This window comes from Lepidochelys kempii, chromosome 25 (assembly GCF_965140265.1).
Source record: "Lepidochelys kempii isolate rLepKem1 chromosome 25, rLepKem1.hap2, whole genome shotgun sequence".
Lineage (NCBI taxonomy): Eukaryota > Metazoa > Chordata > Testudines > Cheloniidae > Lepidochelys > Lepidochelys kempii.
This window is the reverse complement of record NC_133280.1, coordinates 9,102,414-9,121,732: the sequence shown is the minus strand read 5'-3', so window position 1 is coordinate 9,121,732 and position 19,319 is coordinate 9,102,414. Positions and strand designations below refer to the sequence as shown.

The 19,319-nt window shown below is 52.4% G+C and overlaps 1 protein-coding gene across 1 annotated transcript; it reads left to right on the top strand.

Annotated features, from left to right (window-relative positions):
* The first annotated feature begins 11,920 nt into the window (after positions 1-11,920).
* LOC140903207 (perilipin-3-like) lies at positions 11,921-18,744 on the top strand. The gene is made up of 7 exons (XM_073324129.1): positions 11,921-11,985; positions 12,994-13,189; positions 13,771-13,853; positions 14,348-14,612; positions 16,848-17,047; positions 17,205-17,333; positions 17,431-18,744. Exons 1-7 carry the CDS (start codon positions 11,935-11,937, stop codon positions 17,773-17,775), a joined length of 1,269 nt encoding a protein of 422 aa, XP_073180230.1. The 5' UTR covers positions 11,921-11,934; the 3' UTR covers positions 17,776-18,744.
* The last annotated feature ends 575 nt before the right edge of the window (positions 18,745-19,319 follow it).

The window sequence follows — 19,319 nt, the reverse complement described above, 5'->3', positions numbered from 1 at the left end:
CAAATCCAGGTTTTCTCACCCTCCACCCCCCACACACAAATTCACTCTCCTGCTGGTGATAGCCCATCCAAAGTGACAACTCTTTACACAATGTGCATGATAATCAAGTTGGGCCATTTCCTGCACAAATCCAGGTTCTCTCACCCTCTCCCAAAAACCACACACACAAACTCACTATCCTGCTGGTAATAGCTCATCCAAAGTGACCATTCTCCAAGTTTAAATCCAAGTTAAACCAGAACATCTGGGGGGGGGGGGGGGTAGGAAAAAACAAGAGGAAATAGGCTACCTTGCATAATGACTTAGCCACTCCCAGTCTCTATTTAAGCCTAAATTAATAGTATCCAATTTGCAAATGAATTCCAATTCAGCAGTTTCTCGCTGGAGTCTGGATTTGAAGTTTTTTTGTTTTAAGATAGTGACCTTCATGTCTGTGACGACTTCACTTGTGCCCTGAGCTCTGTGACCTGTGCTGAGCATCCCCCCCCTCGCCTTGCTGGGGGCTGGCTTCTCCAAGCGAGGTGGTTTCAGTGCGCTCCACATTGTTTCCATGGCTCAAAGGCAGAGGGAGCCATATGCTAAGATTATTTTTAATTTTTTTTTTTTGCTTCTCTGTAGCAAGCGTTTCCTGCTTGGCCTTTTAAGCAGCTCTGTAGGGTTTTTTATTCTCACCACTACCCCTTGCCACACAGCTCAGCGTATGCGATACATGCAAACAACCCTTGAATGCAGGGGAAGCAGGCAGGTCTGTCTCACATTCTCAGAAAACAGGTCTAATGTCAGGGCACACCCCAGCCACCCAAGACTTTGCACATCTCTTTCCACCTTCCCGTTACCCCTCCCATGCTTCCGTCCCCAACTGATACCAGACGTAGGGTGTGTCCTACGGGCATTAGACTTGTACTCTGATACAAACCCTTATCTGTGACCCTCATCTGTCCATGTCAGCACAGCTGGGTGCCACCTTCTATACGTCTGGGACATTCGCTAGCTTTAAACCCCCCCTCCCGAGAGGCTGGGTAAGGCTTTTGCATTAGAGGGGAGAGGGCGTGACAGGCTCTATCCCACCACTAGTTATGAGGCAGTGGAAGAGCTGTGATGGTGGGGTTCCTGGCAGCTATTTCCGGCTCTGGGTTCGAGTTAAGCTGACCCATGCTGGGTTAGTCACTGAAAGGCAGCATGCAGGGGCTAAGATGGGGGTTCATCACATTAGAGACCCAGGTTCTGGGCCTGCAGACACCTTGCTGTCCCGGAGCCATGCTGTACCCCCAGTTTTGGGACAGTCACTTAGAGGAACCCCCTTTAGTGTGCCAGACCCCTAAGGGGTATATGTGCGTCTCTCTCTTTCCCCCTCTATTTGGGCTCTAGCTATCCCTCAGTCTACTCCAGGTGAGAGCCCCCACTCCTTCCAGCAGCCAACGCTTAGCCTCACACCTGCCAGGCCTTTGGTCTTGAGCTGGGGGATGCTGCCCAGCTTCCCTATGGGGAAATCAGTCTCCCTCTGGGGACATCGGCTGCTAGGTGTCACAGTCCTGGTGATGGGATTTGCCGTTGTCTTTTGAGATGGGGGGGTCAGCCTCGGCCAATCCTTGTTTAATGACCCATACAAGCTCAGACAGCCAGGCGATGCTCATACCTACATCTCTTAGGGCTTGTCTGCGCTTACATTTTATAGCACTCTAACTTGCTGGCTCCAGGGTGTGAAAAATCACCCCCTCCCCAAGCGCACCAAGTCTGAGCGCTTTAAAGCGCTCAAGTGTAGACAGGCTCCCAGCCCTCGGAGCTAGTCCCCTCGTGGGGGTGGATTACCAGGAGTGCTGGGAGAGCTCTCTCCCAGCACTCGCACGCGACCACACTCGCACTTCAAAACGCTGCTGCGGGAGCATTCCCGTGACAGCACTTTGAAGTTTCCAGTGTAGCCATGCCCTTAGCCTGCCCAGAGCGTAAACTGTCCCTTTCTGCCCACTGGGTAACATTGCAGCATATAGGGGAAACTGAGGCACATATCGGCATCATAAAAATATTACAGAAAATTCCCACTTCATCACACTTGCATAAGCTAAAAAGGGCTGCTCAGCAGCTCTTCCCTGACTGTTTTCTAGGTTAGGTTCATGGTCTTTGTCACAGTTCAGGGCAATTGCACCTGTATTCTGCTTCCGTGGTCTAGCAAGGGCACCCACTTCTGGGCTCCCAGCTGTCACTGCTCTTGGGCAGAGACCCATGTGTGTCTCCCTCCCAACCAGGGTTTTTTTCCAGGCTGCACAGTTTCCCTTCCTCCACTATGAGTGCCCCAGCAAGCCAGACTGCCTGAGCAGGCCCGTTTCTGTGCTTTGCTTTCTCCTCCAAGGCTACGATGAGGGTGATCACCCCCGGACCAGAGTTACCCCCAGCCCTTGCTAAGCAAGCACATGTATTCTCATGGTGAAACATTCCAGAGAAAACCTATTAAACATCATAAAAGAACCTCCACACGTGTTCCCAAAGATCGCCCGGCCCCTCTAGCTTCTTCATCACATTAAAATTCAGTAGGCTCAGTTTGGCACACATTTTCTGTTCTGTCTGGAGATGTTAAGAAATGCTGTACAGACAAACCCTCTTGGTGATCTGTCTGATATTCCTGGAATTGGCAGGCAAGAAGTGGCCAAGCGACAGGGCCCAGAGTGTTGCACATTTCTTGCAAAATAGGGACAAAGAAAAAGGGAGACAAGCCAGCAGAAAACCTTGCTAAGAGGGGTGATTTAAAAATGGGATTGTTCTCTCTGTAATCGTACTCGCCTAGCACTTTTCATCAGTAGATCTCAAAGCGCTTGACAAAGGCGCTCAGTGTCATTATCCCTGTTTTACAGATAGGGAAACCGAGGCACAGAGCAGGGGAGGGACTTGCCTAAGGTCACCCAAGCAGCAGAGTTAGGATGAGAACTCAAGTCCCAGTCTGGTGCTGTAGCCACTGGGCCACACTGCCTCTGTACCACTTCATCAAAGCACCATGAACCACTGATAGTGCTCAGAAGGCATGTATGCTTGTGGTGATTTGGCTTTTTGCCATTTCCATGGGATTTTTTTGCAAACTAAAGGTTTTAAGCACCTGTAAAAACTGAGCTTGTTAACAGAGAATATTCTTCTACCACCCAGACAGCGACTGGTCAACCAACCCAAACACTGTGAGTTACGGCCTCTCTGATCCGGCGGGGACACGCTCGCTATTGAGCAGCGCACCTCAACAGTGGTCGCCCAATGCCGCACGCACCTGGGAGAATGGAGAGGAGCATCCAAGGGCTGTCAGAGCCCTTTCTTCTCCCCAGAGCTAGGGTGGGCCTTAGCACCATAATCAGAATAATGGGAAATAATAGCCCAGTTTACTTCTGCTTCAAACACAGTCCCCACCCAACCGGCGCTTGACGGCATGATCGGCTCGCTGCCTAAAGCAGGCTTCCAGTGACTCAGGATTGAAAGCAGCCACAGAAAGAGGAAGATCCTTTCAGGCCCTCAAAGCAATCCTATCTTCTGAACTAGGGGTCGTTTTAGCCAAGGGGCCAGGGAATTGTTCTGATCAGTCACAGAAACCACTAGAATCACTGTCGATTTGTCATCTGGGAGGAGTGTTCGGAGCTGCACGGGCATCACTTTAGTACTGGGGAACTAACCCTTCTTGAGCTTGCACAGCGTTTATCTCCACCCCGTGCTCGCTGGAGTTCCAAGCTTGGCAGTTCCGTCGCTGCTCCTGGCAAGGGTTGCAGGCTCAGTCAAGGGCTCCAGCTAGAGGCCAGCTAGATTCCTCTTTAGAGTTACAGCCCAGTGAAGGTGCTGCAGCCGGCATCATTTGTACAAGCGGCATCTCCACAACTGCGGCTCCCATTTCGATCGCCTGCCGTCATTTCCACTAGCTAGAATATCCACTTAGACCCGGATCATCCAAGGTACTTTGGCACCTAGCTCCCATTGATTTCAATACCGCGGAACCTATGAAGCTCTGGACTTCGCTGTCCTAAACTGCCTTATAGTGTTGCTGCGAGCTGTTAAACAGCTGCTGTGTTCCACCTCAGAGATGGCTGCATTCCATTAGTGGTGGAGGTGAATCTTTGTAAAGCAACTTAGGGTGAAAGGTGCTGTAGAAGAGCCAGAAGAGTTCCCAGAAGTCACCTACTACAGGACAGGCCTAACAAAGAAAATAACAGAACACCACTAGCCATCACCTTCAGCCCCCAACTAAAACCCCTCCAACGCATTATTAAGGATCTACAACCTATCCTAAAGGATGACCCAACACTCTCACAAATCTTGGGAGACAGGCCAGTCCTTGCCTACAGACAGCCACCCAACCTGAAGCAAATACTCACCAACAACCACATACCACACAACAGAACCACTAACCCAGGAACCTATCCTTGCAACAAAGCCCGTTGCCAACTGTGCCCACAAATCAATTCAGGGGACACCATCACAGGGCCTGATAACATCAGCCACACTATCAGAGGCTTGTTCACCTGCACATCCACCAATGTGATATATGCCATCATGTGCCAGCAATGCCCCTCTGCCATGTACATTGGTCAAACTGGGCAGTCTCTACGTAAAAGAATAAATGGACACAAATCAGATGTCAAGAATTATAACATTCATAAACCAGTCGGAGAACACTTCAATCTCTCTGGTCACGCAATCACAGACATGAAGGTCGCTATCTTAAAACAAAAAAACTTCAAATCCAGACTCCAGCGAGAAACTGCTGAATTGGAATTCATTTGCAAATTGGATACTATTAATTTAGGCTTAAATAGAGACTGGGAGTGGCTAAGTCATTATGCAAGGTAGCCTATTTCCCCTTATTTTTTCCTACCCCCCCCCCCAGACGTTCTGGTTAAACTTGGATTTAAACTTGATAGTGGTCAGTTTGGATGAGCTATTACCAGCAGGAGAGTGAGTTTGTGTGTGTGTGTGTGTGTGTGTCCCCGGGAAAAAAAGGGGGGGGGTGAGAAAGCCTGGATTTGTGCTGGACATGGCCCACCTTGATTACCATACACATTGTAGGGAGAGTGGTCACTTTGGATGAGCTATTACCAGCAGGAGAGTGAGTTTGTGTGTGTGGTTTTTGGAGGGGGGTGAGGGGGTGAGAGAACCTGGATTTGTGCAGGAAATGGCCCACCTTGATTATCATGCACATTGTGAAGAGAGTTGTCACTTTAGATGGGCTATTACCAGCAGGAGAGTGAGTTTGTGGGGGGGGGGGGGGTGGAGGGTGAGAAAACCTGGATTTGTGCTGGAAATGGCCCAACTTGATGATCACTTTAGATAAGCTATTACCAGAGGACAGTGGGGCGGGAGGAGGTATTGTTTCATGATCTCTGTGTATATATAAAGTCTGCTGCAGTTTCCACGGCATGCATCCGATGAAGTGAGCTGTAGCTCACGAAAGCTTATGCTCAAATAAATTGGTTAGTCTCTAAGGTGCCACAAGTACTCCTTTTCTTTTTGCGAATACAGACTAACACGGCTGTTACTCTGAAACCTTTCACAGACTAGACTCCTTCCTACTCTGGGCCCTTTCCCCTTGAAAAAGTCCTTGTTAGTTCCAGCAGACATCTTAGGTGGTAAACAGGGGTATTCTCATGACTGGAACCCTCTTTGTTCTGCACCACCCCCTTTTATAGCTTTAGCACAAGGCGGGAATCTTTTCTCTGTGCTTGGCCCCCACCCCTCCTTCTAAATGGAAAAGTACAAGATTTAAGATGGATTTCAGTATCAGGTGACATGGTCACATGTCCCTGTGAGACCTCATTCTTCAGTACCCATGGGATACACAGGAAGGCCTGCAGGTAAATAAACCATTTACAACCAATTGTCCTAGTCAATGGGAGCCATCAAGATTCTAAACCACCATTAATGGCCTACACTTTGCATAATTACAATAGGACCTCCGAGTTATACTTCATATGCCTAGTTTCCGATACAAGACTGACACATTCATACAAATAGGATGACCACACTCTGTAGATTATAAGCTTTGTAATGATACCTTACAAGAGACCTTTTGCAGAAAGCATATTCCAGTTATATTATATTCACATTCATAAGCATATTTTTATAAAGCGTACGGAGTGCAACATCACAATGAGGATTCCACAACCTCCCTTGGAATCCTATTCCAGTGTAGGAAGAAAGTTTTTCCTAACATCTAACCTAAGTCTCCCTTGCTGCAGATTAAGCCCATTGCTTCTTGTCCTACCTTCACTGAACACAGACAACAACTGATCCCCATTCTCTTTATAACAGCCCTTAACATATGTGCAGACTGTTATCAGGTCCCCCTTCAGTCTTCTTGTCTCAAGACTAAACATGGCCAGTTTTTTTAACCTTTCCTCATGGGGCAGCTTTTCTGATTCTTCTCCTTTTGGTTGATCTCCTGTGGACTCACTCCAGTTTATCCACATCTTTGCAGATTTAGCCCTAGCTCCTTCAGGGCCAGGTGCAGTGGTTAAAGCCCCTGGCTACACTCCTAAAGGTTGTGGATTTGAGTTTGGCTTGATCTCCCCACCTCTAGTTCACCCAGCTGCAAAATGGGTGCCTGATCCATTGGGTTAGGGCAGGTGGGCAAAGGTGGTTGGATGTGACCTCTCTGGTGTCCCACTGGCTGCAAAACTGGCATTAGCCCAATGAACCATTGGCTCAGGGGAACTTTGATTTTCTGAGCCAAGTCCCCTGTGTGCAGCTTTGGAGATAAGCTAAACCTAATGCACTCCCCGAGGGCAGGGAAGGAGAGCAACAGGCAGCTAAATCAGGAAGTGGGGCACTGGGTCTTGCTGTGACTTGCCCTTTGGCACCTAATTTAGTACCTCCCTTCCCTGGGAGCTCAGCACATCTGTGTCCATAGGATCCAGTCTAGTCCCCACCAGCAGGGAAGTGACAGATTAGATTAACATTTAGCCGGTTTCCCACAAGAGAATGGGGATGCACCTTCAGTCCAGGCCTGACGTCACAGCTCAGGACAACAGGGGTCAAGGCTCAATGCAGCTTTCCAAACCCAGACCTGATGCTGCTGCCTAACCGGTGGAGTGGCAATTATAACAATAAGCCCGACCTCTGAGAACGCTTTTCCTCTGCAGATCGCCAACCAGGGAGGTCAGTATCATTATTCCCATTTTACAGATGGGGAAATTGAGGCACTGAGCAGGGAACTGACTTGCCCCAGGTGACCCAGCAGGCCTGCGGCACAGCCAGGAAGGTCTCCTAAGTTCCAGCCCAGTGCTCTCTCCACTAGGCCATAAGAGAGGAGATTCTTTACCGCCAGAGTTGCTGGAAGGATAGCTTTGTCTAAATAGCCGGCTGGCATCAGAGAACTGTCTCAGCTCAGCTCACTCTTTAAATGGATTCCGAGTCACTCCGCAGCCAGAGAGAACCCCTGGGCCCTGGGTTAATTCGGCCCTGCCCCCTCAAGCTTTGAACTCTTCACCAGCTCGCACTCCACCAGCACCCTGGGCCTGAGGCTCACAGCCCGATCTGCAGAGGGGCCAAGCACCCCAGCGTTATCATTAGCAGTCCAAGGTGCTCGGTCCCTCTGCAGATCGGGCCCTTCGAACGGCGGACGGGGAATGATGCAGTCACAAAACGCTCCCCGAACGGCTAATTCAGGGGCTTGACTGCAGGAACCAAGGAACTTCCATTGGCTTCAGTGGGAGCCACTCTGATCCCCGGCAGTTTTACTTTCGTGTCTGCTCTGATTCTGCCTCTGCTCCCCTTAAAGGGGGTGACACGGCAGGAGGCCGATACGTGGCCTGTCACCGTGACAGGCATTAACAGCAGCTCTGCCATGCCCGCAGCTGGCTCAGCCCAGCCCCAGGCCCACCCTCCCTGCATTCTGGAGGCGCACGCAGCAAGTGACCCCCTCAGCACAGAGCCCTCCCTGCCACATGGCAGCCGAGCCAGAGGATCCTTCCCTGTCAAGAGACCCCCCCACCCGAAGCTGCCAGGCTCTGGAGCCAAACCGGGGGCCCGCTCCCGGCTGCAGCCGGTGGATGTCGCATCTCGCTGCATGGCCGTCAGCAACGCCGGCACCCGTCAGCCCTCACGCTCTGAGCTCTGTGCTCACAAGCCTGCCTCTCCCGGGGCCGTGGGCTCACACATTTCTGAACCAGAAAGCGCCAGCCGGGGGGGGGTGGGGGGGCATGAAAGGGAGCAATGCAGCTGAGCCGCTGAGCGAGGAACTGGGGCGCTCACAGAGGTTGTGCTGATGTATTAATGGAACCTACGGTAGGGATCAGCCCACCCCCCACCCCCGGCTCACATGGCAGCCGTGGCCCATCGCAAACGCAGGGTCGCAGAGGGAGAGCTGGACCTGTGATGAACCCCCACTGCCCCCGGCCCCAGCCTCCAGGAGCAGAGCAGACAGTTTGTCAGCCTCATGGGCACCAGAGTGAAGCTGAGGAAGACCCAGACCCACATAATACCAGCAGCCCGCTTCCCTCCCTCCCCCCAGAGACCCCTGGCAGCACCATTCCCTCCTACACGCCCCCCCACCCCACAGGCTCTAGACACCTCCCCCTCCCCCCGCCAGATTCTCCTCCTCCTCCCACCCTACATCCTCCATCTCGCCCCCCCCAAGGCTGTTTCGACCAGCTCCCCTCGCCTGAATTTTGGTTCCCCCACAGCTCCCCTCCCCAAGGCCGCACACCCAGCAGACCTCCCCCATCTGCCCTCAGTGCCAGGCTGGCGGAGGGGCAGGGGGTTGCGGCTCCAGGCTGCAGCCAGCCCAGCAGGAGACAGAACAGCCCCTGCTGGCCTCAGGTGCCAGCCTAGTCACCCCCCGTCCCTGCCCACCAGCCTGGAGCAGCAGTTCTCACCCTGGGGCCCCTAGCCAGGACATGCCCCCTCCTAGTCAGCAACCTGGGAAGGTTTGGCCCCCTAGAAATCTAGGATTTCCCCTAGCTCAGGGATGCTGCTGGCCCAGGAACCAGCCAAGGAGTCAGAGGTGCCCCATTCAATAACCTTTTCCATACCAGGGACCGGCTTGCTGCCTTTCTAAACCATGTCAAGGCGATCTCCGGGACCAGCGCTGGCCCACGGATCGCTCACTGAGAAACACTGGCCTAGGGAGCCGTCAAAGCGCTAGGCTCTAGTGCAGAGGTGGGCAAACTACGGCCCGTGGGACCATCCTGCCCGATCCCTGAACTCCTGGCCCAGGAGGCGAGTCCCCAGCCCCTCTCCCGCTGTCCCCCTTCCCCTGCAGTCTCACCACTGGGTGGGCAGCAGCTGCAAGCTCCTGCCTCTCTAAGCGGCATGGCAAGGGGGTGCGCGCGGTGTTGGGGGCAATGGGTTGGGAGTTGGGGGGCAGTCAGGGAACAGGGGGCGGTTGGGGTGGGGGTCCCAGGGGGCAGTCAGGGGACAGGGAGCAGGGGAGGTTGGATGGGGCAGAGGTTCTGGGGTGGTCAGAGGTTGGAGAACAGGGGGGTTGGATAGGGCGTGGGAGTCCCGGGGGGCCTGTCAGGGGGCGGAGGTGTGGATAGGTCGGGGCAGTCAGGGGACAGGGAGCCAGGGGGATTGGATAGGGGATGGGGTCCCGGGGGGCGGTTAGGGGTGGGGTTCCCAGGAGGGGGCAGTCAGGGGACAAGGAGCAGAGCGGGTTGGATGAGTATGGGGTTCTGAGGGGGGGGCAGGAAGTGGGAGAGAGAGAATAGGGGGCAGGGTCCAGGCTGTTTGAGGGGCAAAGCCTTCCCTACCTGGCCCTCCATACAGTTTTGCACCCCGATGTGGCCCTTGGGCCAAAAAGTTTTCCCACCCCTGCTCTAGTGGTTAGAGCAAGGAACCCAGAGATTCAGGACTTCTCCCTTATTTTCCACCCTCTGCCACTGACTTACCCTCTGACCTCGAGGCAAGTCACACACCCTCTCTGCCTCAGTTTCCCCCCACGTAATATGATCATGGCAACTATCTCCCAGGAGGGTTAATTTGTATTTGTAAAGCACTGTGAGATGAAAGACACTAGACACACTGATGATTACTATAGAGACAAGGTGGGACCCACAAGGCTACCACAGCGCATACAATTGTTTCTAGAGCTATTTAGCAGCACTCAGGAGGCCTGTGGGGTGGGGAACAGGCCTCTGTATTGTTTACTCCTTCTATGATCATACCAGAGCTACCATAAATCCTAGATAGCCATCACCCTCTAAAATAGACCAGCCCCAGGAGCTATTATGACATGCTCACTTTCTACATCAAAGACCCAAGTCTGATCCTTCTTCATCCCCCCCACCCAGCGACCAAGGAGGGCGGGACTGAAGTCTCCAACCCTGGGCTTAAGTGGACTCACATGTGACCGAGGAGGATCCAGTTCCAATGCAATTTGCTAGAGATCCCTACCCACATGCCAGGCCAGCCCTTCCTCAATCAGGGTGGGTGGTGCTGGTTGCCTCCCTGAGCTACCCCTCCTGTGCTGGGTGGGGCTCAGCACTGGTATATAAAGGCTAGGCAGGGAGGAGGTATTATGCTGTATCTGCTCTGGAGTTGTGGAAGAGACAGGTAAGGGCTTGTAATGCTCTTAGTCTGTCTATGGGGGTGGCTTTCCAAGTTATAATTAAATATAATTTGAGTGTGTCAAACTCTAGGCTTGTTTGCTCCCTGATAAGAGCTTGGTAAATGGACTCTGACTGCTTTAGCTTTCTTCTTTTCTTATAGTGCCAGGCAAACTGCCTGGCAATTCAGTGATACTAAGGGACTAACCTGCTGTCTGGAAACTCACAGACTAGCCTGTAACTGGCTGGCCTGTGCAGCTGACTTGTATTGATCTGCCTAGCACAGAAAAGATTTATTGTAAGTGCTGGGTTTCCCCCCTCCCCTTTCCTTATAGTGTAAAGGTTGATTCTCAACACTAACTGTTTAAGCCTACAGGTGAGACTTCACACTTTAAACACCTTCACCCTGTAACAAGTGTGTCCTGCCAGGAGGGTTCAAAGCAAACTACTCCAAGTAACAGAAACTGCCTCTTAATAGTGTGACCTCACGACTCACTCAGTAGTTAATATGGGTTTTTTATGTGTTCTAGCTCTGGGGTCTCAACTTTGACAACTTCAGTTTTTAACCCTCCTGAGTCCCAGCCAGAGGAGGGAAAACTTGACTCTAGACTCCCCTGCGGTTCCTATTCATTTGCCTGCTGTGTTTGGAGCCAATTGTGTCTCATGATCCCCGAGTCTGACTCATGGCTTGTTTAAATATTGGAGGCTGGTAATGCTACTACAATGACTGGCCTTGTGGCTTCCTTCCTCAGTGGCTGCATTGAGTCCCTTCATGGCTCTGTCTCCAGCTTAGCTCTGAAGATGGGAGTGGGGAAGGTGCTTAGCTCTTCTAATCAGAGCTAGGCTTCCTTGCTCAGCTGTTGTGAACACTGCTCTAACACAATCAAATGGCTGTGAGGTGTGGGGGGGGCTGGCTTCTCCCCCACCTTATGGGGGATGGAGGGTTATGGTGTGAGAAGTAATCTAACAATCCACCACTGACTACCCCGGCGCTGGTCTGAGCAGTGACCCTGACTCCAGTTAGCAGCTGGCAACCGAAAATGAAAACGATGACACAATCCTAGCCAAGCAGGAGGTATCAAAAAAGCAATGAGCTTCTCTGGGGCGAAGGCCACTGTTATTTATAGCAGCAGGGGCCTTGGTGGCAGCTTGTTTTGCAATCCAGACTGGAAGGTCTGGGGAGTGTAAGTGCAATCACATCCTCCAGCCCAGGGGATCTGCAGGGATGTTACTCAATGCATTGTGCTGTTGAACCTCCCAGGGTCCAACACAATGGAATGACCCCCAGAGGAGGCTGCAACTAGGCTCTTGCTGTTGGCCTCTGAGCCTTCTTTATGGCCCTAGCATTTACTCAAGCCTTATCTTCAGTGCTGGCGGCTTAACTAGTGAGTTTCTATATCCCTTCTAATCAGTTTCACCAGACTCCGCCATGGCTTCTAATGACCCCAGTGCTGCTTCCCCAAAGGATGAGGAGCAGGAGGTAGGTACATGCTGGACGCTTGGGCTGTAAGGTCTCTTTGTGGTGGGTCTACTGGCCTCTGCTAGGAAACTGGAGCTGGGCCCCTTAGCCAGGAAGTCACAGCAGTGACTGCAATAAGAAGGCTAAGTGCAGCTTCTCAACCCTTCACCTGAACAAACCAGGAGGCGAGGGGCTTCTCCAAACAGCATTGCACTGGTATAATGTTGGTTTACATTTACACCTAATGTAGCTAAACTAGCACAAAGCCATATGTGGCTCCTCCCTTGGTCTAGGAGTGCCTTCATCTAATATAAATTATTCTCTACTGACTCCATGTAAACCAAAGTAACCCTCTCTGAAAATGTGCCCACAACATTTTGCCTTAAGGATAGAGCGACTTTCTCCTGTTGATCTAGGGCTTGTTGGCTTCCTGCTTCGGCAGCACAAACCTCTCGGGGTGGGGATTCTGGAGGGGTACAATGAGGCCAGATCTACACTATAAACTTCGCTATAACTGTCGCTCAAGGGGGTGGGGAAAAATCCTGAGCCCTGCCGTTCTACCTACCTAATGCCATGTGTGCACAGCACGATGTCGACCTTCTGCTGTTGACACAGCTACTGCCTCTTGCGCGGTGGACTAACTCGGCGGAAGCTCGTGTGTCCCCATAGTAGTGTCTTTCCTTTGGCACAGCTGCTTGCTGCACTAATTAAGTGTAGACCTGCCCTGGAGCTTTCGTGAAGAGATTTTTTTTCTTCCTTTCTGGGCTTGTTCTTTACTAGGCCTGGTCTCACATATGGCAAATCCTGGTAACAGGACACTGGATCTGTCTAAATGCTCCTGGCAGTGGAGAGGGGAGCACTTGGTGAGCTGGAAGTGGTGGGAGTAGATGACCCTCTGAGAATGGCTCCCTCTAGGCCGGATCAGCTGACAGACCCCAGCTACTGAAGGCAGGGCCCATGACTCTGCTTGGAAGGGGAGACTGCATGGTAGCCTGCACCCTGTTTACCTTACTGCCGTCTCTCCCCTAGAACATAGCAAACCGGGTGGCCAACCTGCCCTTGGTCAGCTCCGCCTACGACATGGTCTCCACAGCCTATGCCTCCACCAAAGAGAACCACCCATACATCAAATCTGTCTGCGATGTGGCAGAGAAAAGCATGAAGACCATCACTGCGGCCGCGGTCAGCGGCGCCCAGCCAATCCTGACCAAACTCGAGCCGCAGAGTGAGTAACGGTGTGTGGGGTGGCATGGCCCCAAGTGAGATGTGAAGGGCACCATGCTCTGCCCTCCTTCCCAGGGTGTCAGGCAAAGACCCTTCAGCCCTGCCAGAGGGAGGAGTCTGGCTTTTCACATCCAAAGCCATTGGCTGGCTAAGGAACCTCTCCTGCTTCCATAGAGGAACATAACCCAGGCCACTGAAAGCTCCAGCTGGAGGGTTTATGGAGGTGGAAGTTGACCCTTTCACCAAGGGTTCTGTGGATGTTGCTTGAGTATAGCGTGGGACAACCTTGTACTGTGTCTTAAGCTCAGAGCTGTGCTGACAGGTAGAATTCCTGCATCTGCCAGGCCTCTGCAGCAACAGCATCCAAGTAGAATAATGGAGCTGGTCCAGTTCTCAGCCCATTCCAAGCAGTTGCAAATCAGCTCGCCCTTGTACCTACTGAGTAAAGTCTTGCCCCCCTTCAGAGGCCCCATGCGTCAGGTTCTCTTGCTTCATAAACTTGCATTTTTCCCAGCTTCCCAGAACTTGGTGTAATGGCTGGGGCTCTTCACGTGAGAAGCTAAACTGGCTTTTTTTCTTAAGTTTCCACAGCAAATGAGTACGCATGCAGGGGACTGGACAAGCTGGAGGAGAAGCTGCCAATCCTTCAACAGCCAACAGACCAGGTAACTCCCTCTCTGCTTCAAAGCCTTTGTAAAGGCAGGGGGAGCAGTGACTTCAGCTCAAGCAGGAGAGTTTAGCAATGAGCTCTAAGACAGAACAAGGAGCAGAGCTACTGGGCGGCGGGGGGGGAAGGTGGCTTGATCTGCTGACTAGTGACGACGGCAGCAGCTTAGCGTGGGGCAGAAGCAATCCATTTGCTCCTGGGATGTATCATGGCCACTCTGAATTGATGCCCCTGCTGTTAGATCTCCATCTGTGGAACACCCTAGTGCGAACCTTCCAGGGTTCCATCAGCACTGCATGACTGCTGTAAACTTGCTCTGATGTAGTTCTGGACAATGCAAATGTGTCTAATCTAGATGGGCCCTTAAGGAACCCTTAAAAATAAGGGTAGAGATCAAACCTCAGGTCTTCCTCTTGGACAATGGGGAGGGAAGCAACCCCCCTGCTCTGCAATATTCCAACCCTGGCTTGAGGTCTCATCTGACCTCTCTAGATCCTCTCCAATACCAAAGACCTGGTGACTGCCACAGTGACTGGTGCCAAAGATGCAATGAGCAACACCATGACCGGGATGGTGGATATGACCAAAGGGGCTGTCCAGGGCAGTGTGGAGCTGACCAGATCAGCAGTGACCAGTGGTGTGAACACAGTCATGAGCTCAGCAGTGGGCCAGATGGTGGTGAGCAGCATGGGTGCTGTGCTGAGCAAGTCAGAAGAGCTGGTGGATCACTACCTTCCTATGACAGATGAGGAACTAGGTAAGAAAGCAGCAGCTGCTCCCTTTCTATGCACTACAGAAGGAGGTAGCATGGACAAGGGGGTGTGAAGAGAAAAGCTGGGTCTGTCTGGCTAATGCCAGCTGCAGTTGGGTTCATGGCTTCAGTTGAAGCCATCCAGCCTACAAGGCTGGATTTAGTTTCCTGATAACTGTGCAGACCTTGAGGCTCCTTATTAAGCCCTGGAAGAAACTACTGCAGTCTCCAAAATAGAATGAACACCACCTCTGTACCTGGGGCACCCTGCTAGCTTCCCTGGAAGATGGTGTCTGTTGTAAGGTGGGAAGCATAGCTGGGGGTGAGAAGAGCAGCCTCTCCCTCAATGCCTGAAAGCCTCAAGAGTACTGTACCATACAGGGTGCTCTAACCATGGAGAACCACTAAAGGAGAATGGCTTGTGGCCAAGCCACCATCTAAGCAGGTGGCTAGACCATCTCTGCCTCTGAGGCTCCCAGACCCTAATAGAATGGGGCAGGGAGATGAGTGAATTGCTGGATCTCTTGGCCTCTCCTCCTTATGTAGAGGTCTAACCCAAATAGATACAGCTGGGGCAGTGTTGCCTAAGGGCTAGAGCACTAGAGTAGGCTTTGGCTAACCAATCTATTCCAAACTTTGCCCCAGGCCTGCCAGGTGCCCTTCAGCAAATCCCTTCATAGCAGAGCCTCTGCACCCACCCCCCAAGCCTCTGAAACAAGGATACTTGCTGCCTCTAGGGCATTGTTCTCCTGTGACCATCCCAGGGTCCAATCTGGCCTGTTCAACAGCAGTGTCTCCTGAATCTTCTAGCCTGTGGTGCCTTTGGCAGTCAGGCAGTGTAAAACGGCCACTCCTGGTCTGCTCACACAGCCTTCAGCTTGTAAATTCACCCCAGCTACACATGGGAGTGCTCTCCTGGCCCCTCGTGAACTACAGACAAGGCAACACCTGCAAGTTCTCAGCCCAGCCTTGTTCCCCAGATGTGCACCTTGCCCTGCTCTGTATTCTCCTGGACCATGCAAGCTCCTAGATCATCCGCCATCCCAACATTGGGAAATGATGCACCATCCTTATCCCAAAAACATTCCCTGCCCCCCAGTCTAATCCAAACACCCTAAGATCCGCTGGCCAGGATATAATAGGCTAGGGGAGGCTCAGTCTCCCCTGCCACCAGACCCCCCAAAACCCTGCAACTCAGGGTGAAGTTTTGGCTGTATTTATGCCCCATGCAGGTTCTGGGGTGGCTGAGGCCACAGTATTTGTTCAGTTTCCTGGGTTCACCCATAAACTCCCTGGACTCCAGGGGGATTGCCGATGAACCCAGGAAGCTGAGTAGCCAATACCACTACCTCAGGACCCACCTGCTGCATAAGGAAAAACTGCTCCCCCCCCCCCCCCCACAGTGGCTTGGCGTGGGGAGGGAGGTGCAGCTGTGGCTGACCTGGAGAGCTATGAGCCGCCCCCTCCTCTGTCCATGGCAGAGGGGCAGGGGATCTCAGGGGCTCCAGCTGTAGGGATGGGTGGGAGGGGCTGGCCTCCCCTCAGTGGGGCTCTGCCTGCTGTCCATGGCGAAGAGGAAACAATACAATAGATCAGGTGACAAGGCACAAGTCAGAATTCATTACAAAAGAAACCCAAAATGGGGGGGGGGGACAACACACTCCAGCTAATGCCTTCCAGCCTGGGCTCCCTCCCCTTAGTTCGGTGTCATCAGCCAGTTCCTGAAGGCCCTAAGCAGACGAGATGGGAGGTGGAGCAGTGCTCTGGAGGTCAGTCTCCTATTCTACCTCTCTCCCCTCTGAGGATTTGCACTGTATGGGGCTCAAAGCCTCCTGGGTACGTGAGACTCAAACCGTGACCCGAGGTCCATGTCTTGGTACAGCTTTCCCCACCGGGGGAGCAGGCTGGATATGTGAGTTAGTCTCTGAGGAAAATGCCTAGAATTACAACTGTCCCGGGACAATCCTACAGCAGAAAGGACACAAGTCATCAGGATGCTGCTGTGCCACAGATGGCAGTTTACAAATGATGCCTCAGGCACTTTAGGCAAAATAATTAGACTATAGAAAAGTGAACATGGGGTACAGGGTGTCCCACCCCCATAGACACGAAGGGCTACATCCGCTTAGTATGCTTTACTCTAAGCAGGTTACCAAGCAAGAGGCGGGTAAGGGCATATCCCATACTGCCCTTGCCATCTCCTCCTCCTGGCACCACTAACCCTCCACTCTCTGCCTCCAGCTAAGCTGGCCACCTCTGTGGAAGGCTTCGAGATGGCGTCCGTGGAGCAGCAGAGGCAACAGCAGAGTTACTTTGTGCGCCTGGGGTCCCTGTCCACCAAGCTCCGCCACCGGGCCTACCAGCACTCCCTGGGCAAGCTGAGGAATGCCCGGCAGAGCACCCAAGAGGCTCTGTCCCAGCTCCACCAAACCATAGAACTGGTAGGAATGCAGCTGTGGGCCATGCACCGCCCCCCCATACTCCTCTGAAGCTCCTCCTGCCACTCAATGACTTGGCACAAACCAGGTTACAGGAAAGTGGCCAACACAGCAAGGTCCCTTCCTGGTGCTGATCACAGATGTCTCTCTTCCCTTCCAGATTGAGAATGCCAAGCAGGGTGTTGATCAGAAGCTCCGTGATGGCCAGGAGAAGCTGCACCAGATGTGGTTGGAGTGGAGCCAAAAGCAGCAGAGTCAGAGTAAGGAGATAGGCTCTGTGCAGCCAGAGGTAGGTCACGAGAGGGTGACTCCAGTCTACAAGAAACCACTTGGCATGGGGGAAGTCTAGGGTCTAAACTGACTTCCTACTTGATCCCTGTTTGCAGCAGGTAGAGGAGCAGGCATTGGCCATGTCCCGCAGCCTCACCCAGCAACTGCAGACCACCTGCCTGACTCTGGTGTCCAGCCTGCAAGGCCTCCCTGCTGACCTCCAGGACAAGGCGCAACTCGTTCGTCACCAAGTCCAAGAACTACATGCTTCATTCTCCACTGCCAGCTCCTTCCATGACTTGACTGGAAGTGTCTTGGCCCAGAGCCGTGAACGAGTGACCAAGGCCCGCAAGCTGGTGGATGAGCTGATGGATCATGTGATGGATAATATCCCCCTTTCTTGGCTAGTGGGACCCTTTGCCCCATCAGGCAAGCAGCAGGAGGAAATAGAGATGGAGTAGTGTCCTGCAGATACCCAGACCCCCAAGAAGCTCTGGGCTTAGGAGTGCCCCTTTGAGTCTTCAATCTGGGATGGTAACTCATGCCACTTGTCACTTCCTGTCACACATCTAGCCTGGCTCTCTAGCTAGAGAGCAGCACTTGCTGTTCTAAGTGCCTCAATCCTGGCATCCCTCCTGCCTTGCTTAGGTCTGGTCTTATTGCACTAAACACTTGGAGGAGAAACTATTCTGCATCTCATGGGGGTGGCTTAGTCTCCCAAACCTGCCTGTGGACTGAGTTGGGCTTGCCAGCAAAACTAACTCCCTCTGGTCAGTCAAGTGACCCCAGAATGGGATCTAAGGCCCAGCTTTCAAGCTGGGGTGCCTTGTTTGCCATCTCTAGGCAACAGCCTGAGTCTTCAGAGCATCTGATTTCTCACCACCATCAGTGACTTGTGGGTGCCCAGCACCTCTGTAGCTTAGACGACTTCTATTTAGCCACCAGAGCCAAACCCTGGCCTTGTCTTCTAGACGTTTAAAACAGACCCCTTCACTCAGGTGGGTAGCACTGGGCACTCAGAGGTTAGCATGTGTTTGTGTTAATTTAGTGGCCTGAAAATCCTCCAGAATCCTAGTAAAGAGCTAAATCCTTGGCATGGGAGCTGCCATCTTATGACCCAACTGGGTGTTTCATATGAAACATGATTAACTTTAGATCCCAAGCAAATGTGGCTTAGCCAGGTAAATATTATACAAGCTGCTCCTGCTGTGGGGAGGAAGTGGTCACTTAAGTGCCAAACAACCACCACTGACCCAAGTCAGGCTGACTAGTTTGGGGTCTCTCCACTCAATCAAGGAAACCTTTGTTGTAAGAGACCAGTGCTCTTCTAGGACTACTCCTAATGGCTCATGTAGGATTCCCTTCCTGCCCAATACAAAGTGCCCTGGCCCCTGTATCGGGTAAGAACACGTTGCTCACAATAAAGCTGTATGTGCATTGAAAGAGGCCTCTGCTTGTTTTGTTCTGAGCGAGATGCTCAGGTATGAAGGTCCATGACCATTCTCCCTCCCTGGCATATCTAGCTTGCTGGGGGAAGCTGTCTTCAGCATTGCTGGTGCATGTGAGGGCCTTCCTCCAAGAGTGTGGATTCTCCCCTCCTACCAACAATCACCTCCCCAGCTTCTTGGGACTAGGAGTCTATCCTCATTAGCACCTTGAGGAAGCCAAGGGCTGGTCAGTGCTTGAGACGAACTAGGGCATGTTGAGTTGCTGTCACTGCTCCTCAGAGGCTGTCTAACTAGCTTTTACCATGGAGGTAAACCCCAGAGGTGATTCTTGAAATGGCCATAATCTGCAGTCAGCATTGGTCTCCCTGTCCTATGTTTCCCCTTGCCCTAGAGATCTCTGCTCAGGGGTAATGCTGTTTAACTTTACACTACCTTTCCCTTCCCGTAGCAGGCCTTGCAACAAACTCTGGAAGGGCATTTGGGCCACATCTAGCAACCTGAAATTCAGCCTTGCTCTTGCCCTGACTTGCTCCCTCTCTGGAGCAGCCCATCTGGGG

What these genes read in the sequence shown, in the direction of transcription:
- LOC140903207 (XM_073324129.1), top strand. Translation starts at nt 11,935, where the DNA reads ATGGCTTCTAATGACCCCAGTGCTGCTTCCCCAAAGGATGAGGAGCAG. An exon ending in TTCAACAGCCAACAGACCAG is followed by an intron (nt 13,854 to 14,347) that starts GTAACTCCCTCT and finishes TGACCTCTCTAG; the next exon opens with ATCCTCTCCAATACCAAAGA. An exon ending in TATGACAGATGAGGAACTAG is followed by an intron (nt 14,613 to 16,847) that starts GTAAGAAAGCAG and finishes CTCTGCCTCCAG; the next exon opens with CTAAGCTGGCCACCTCTGTG.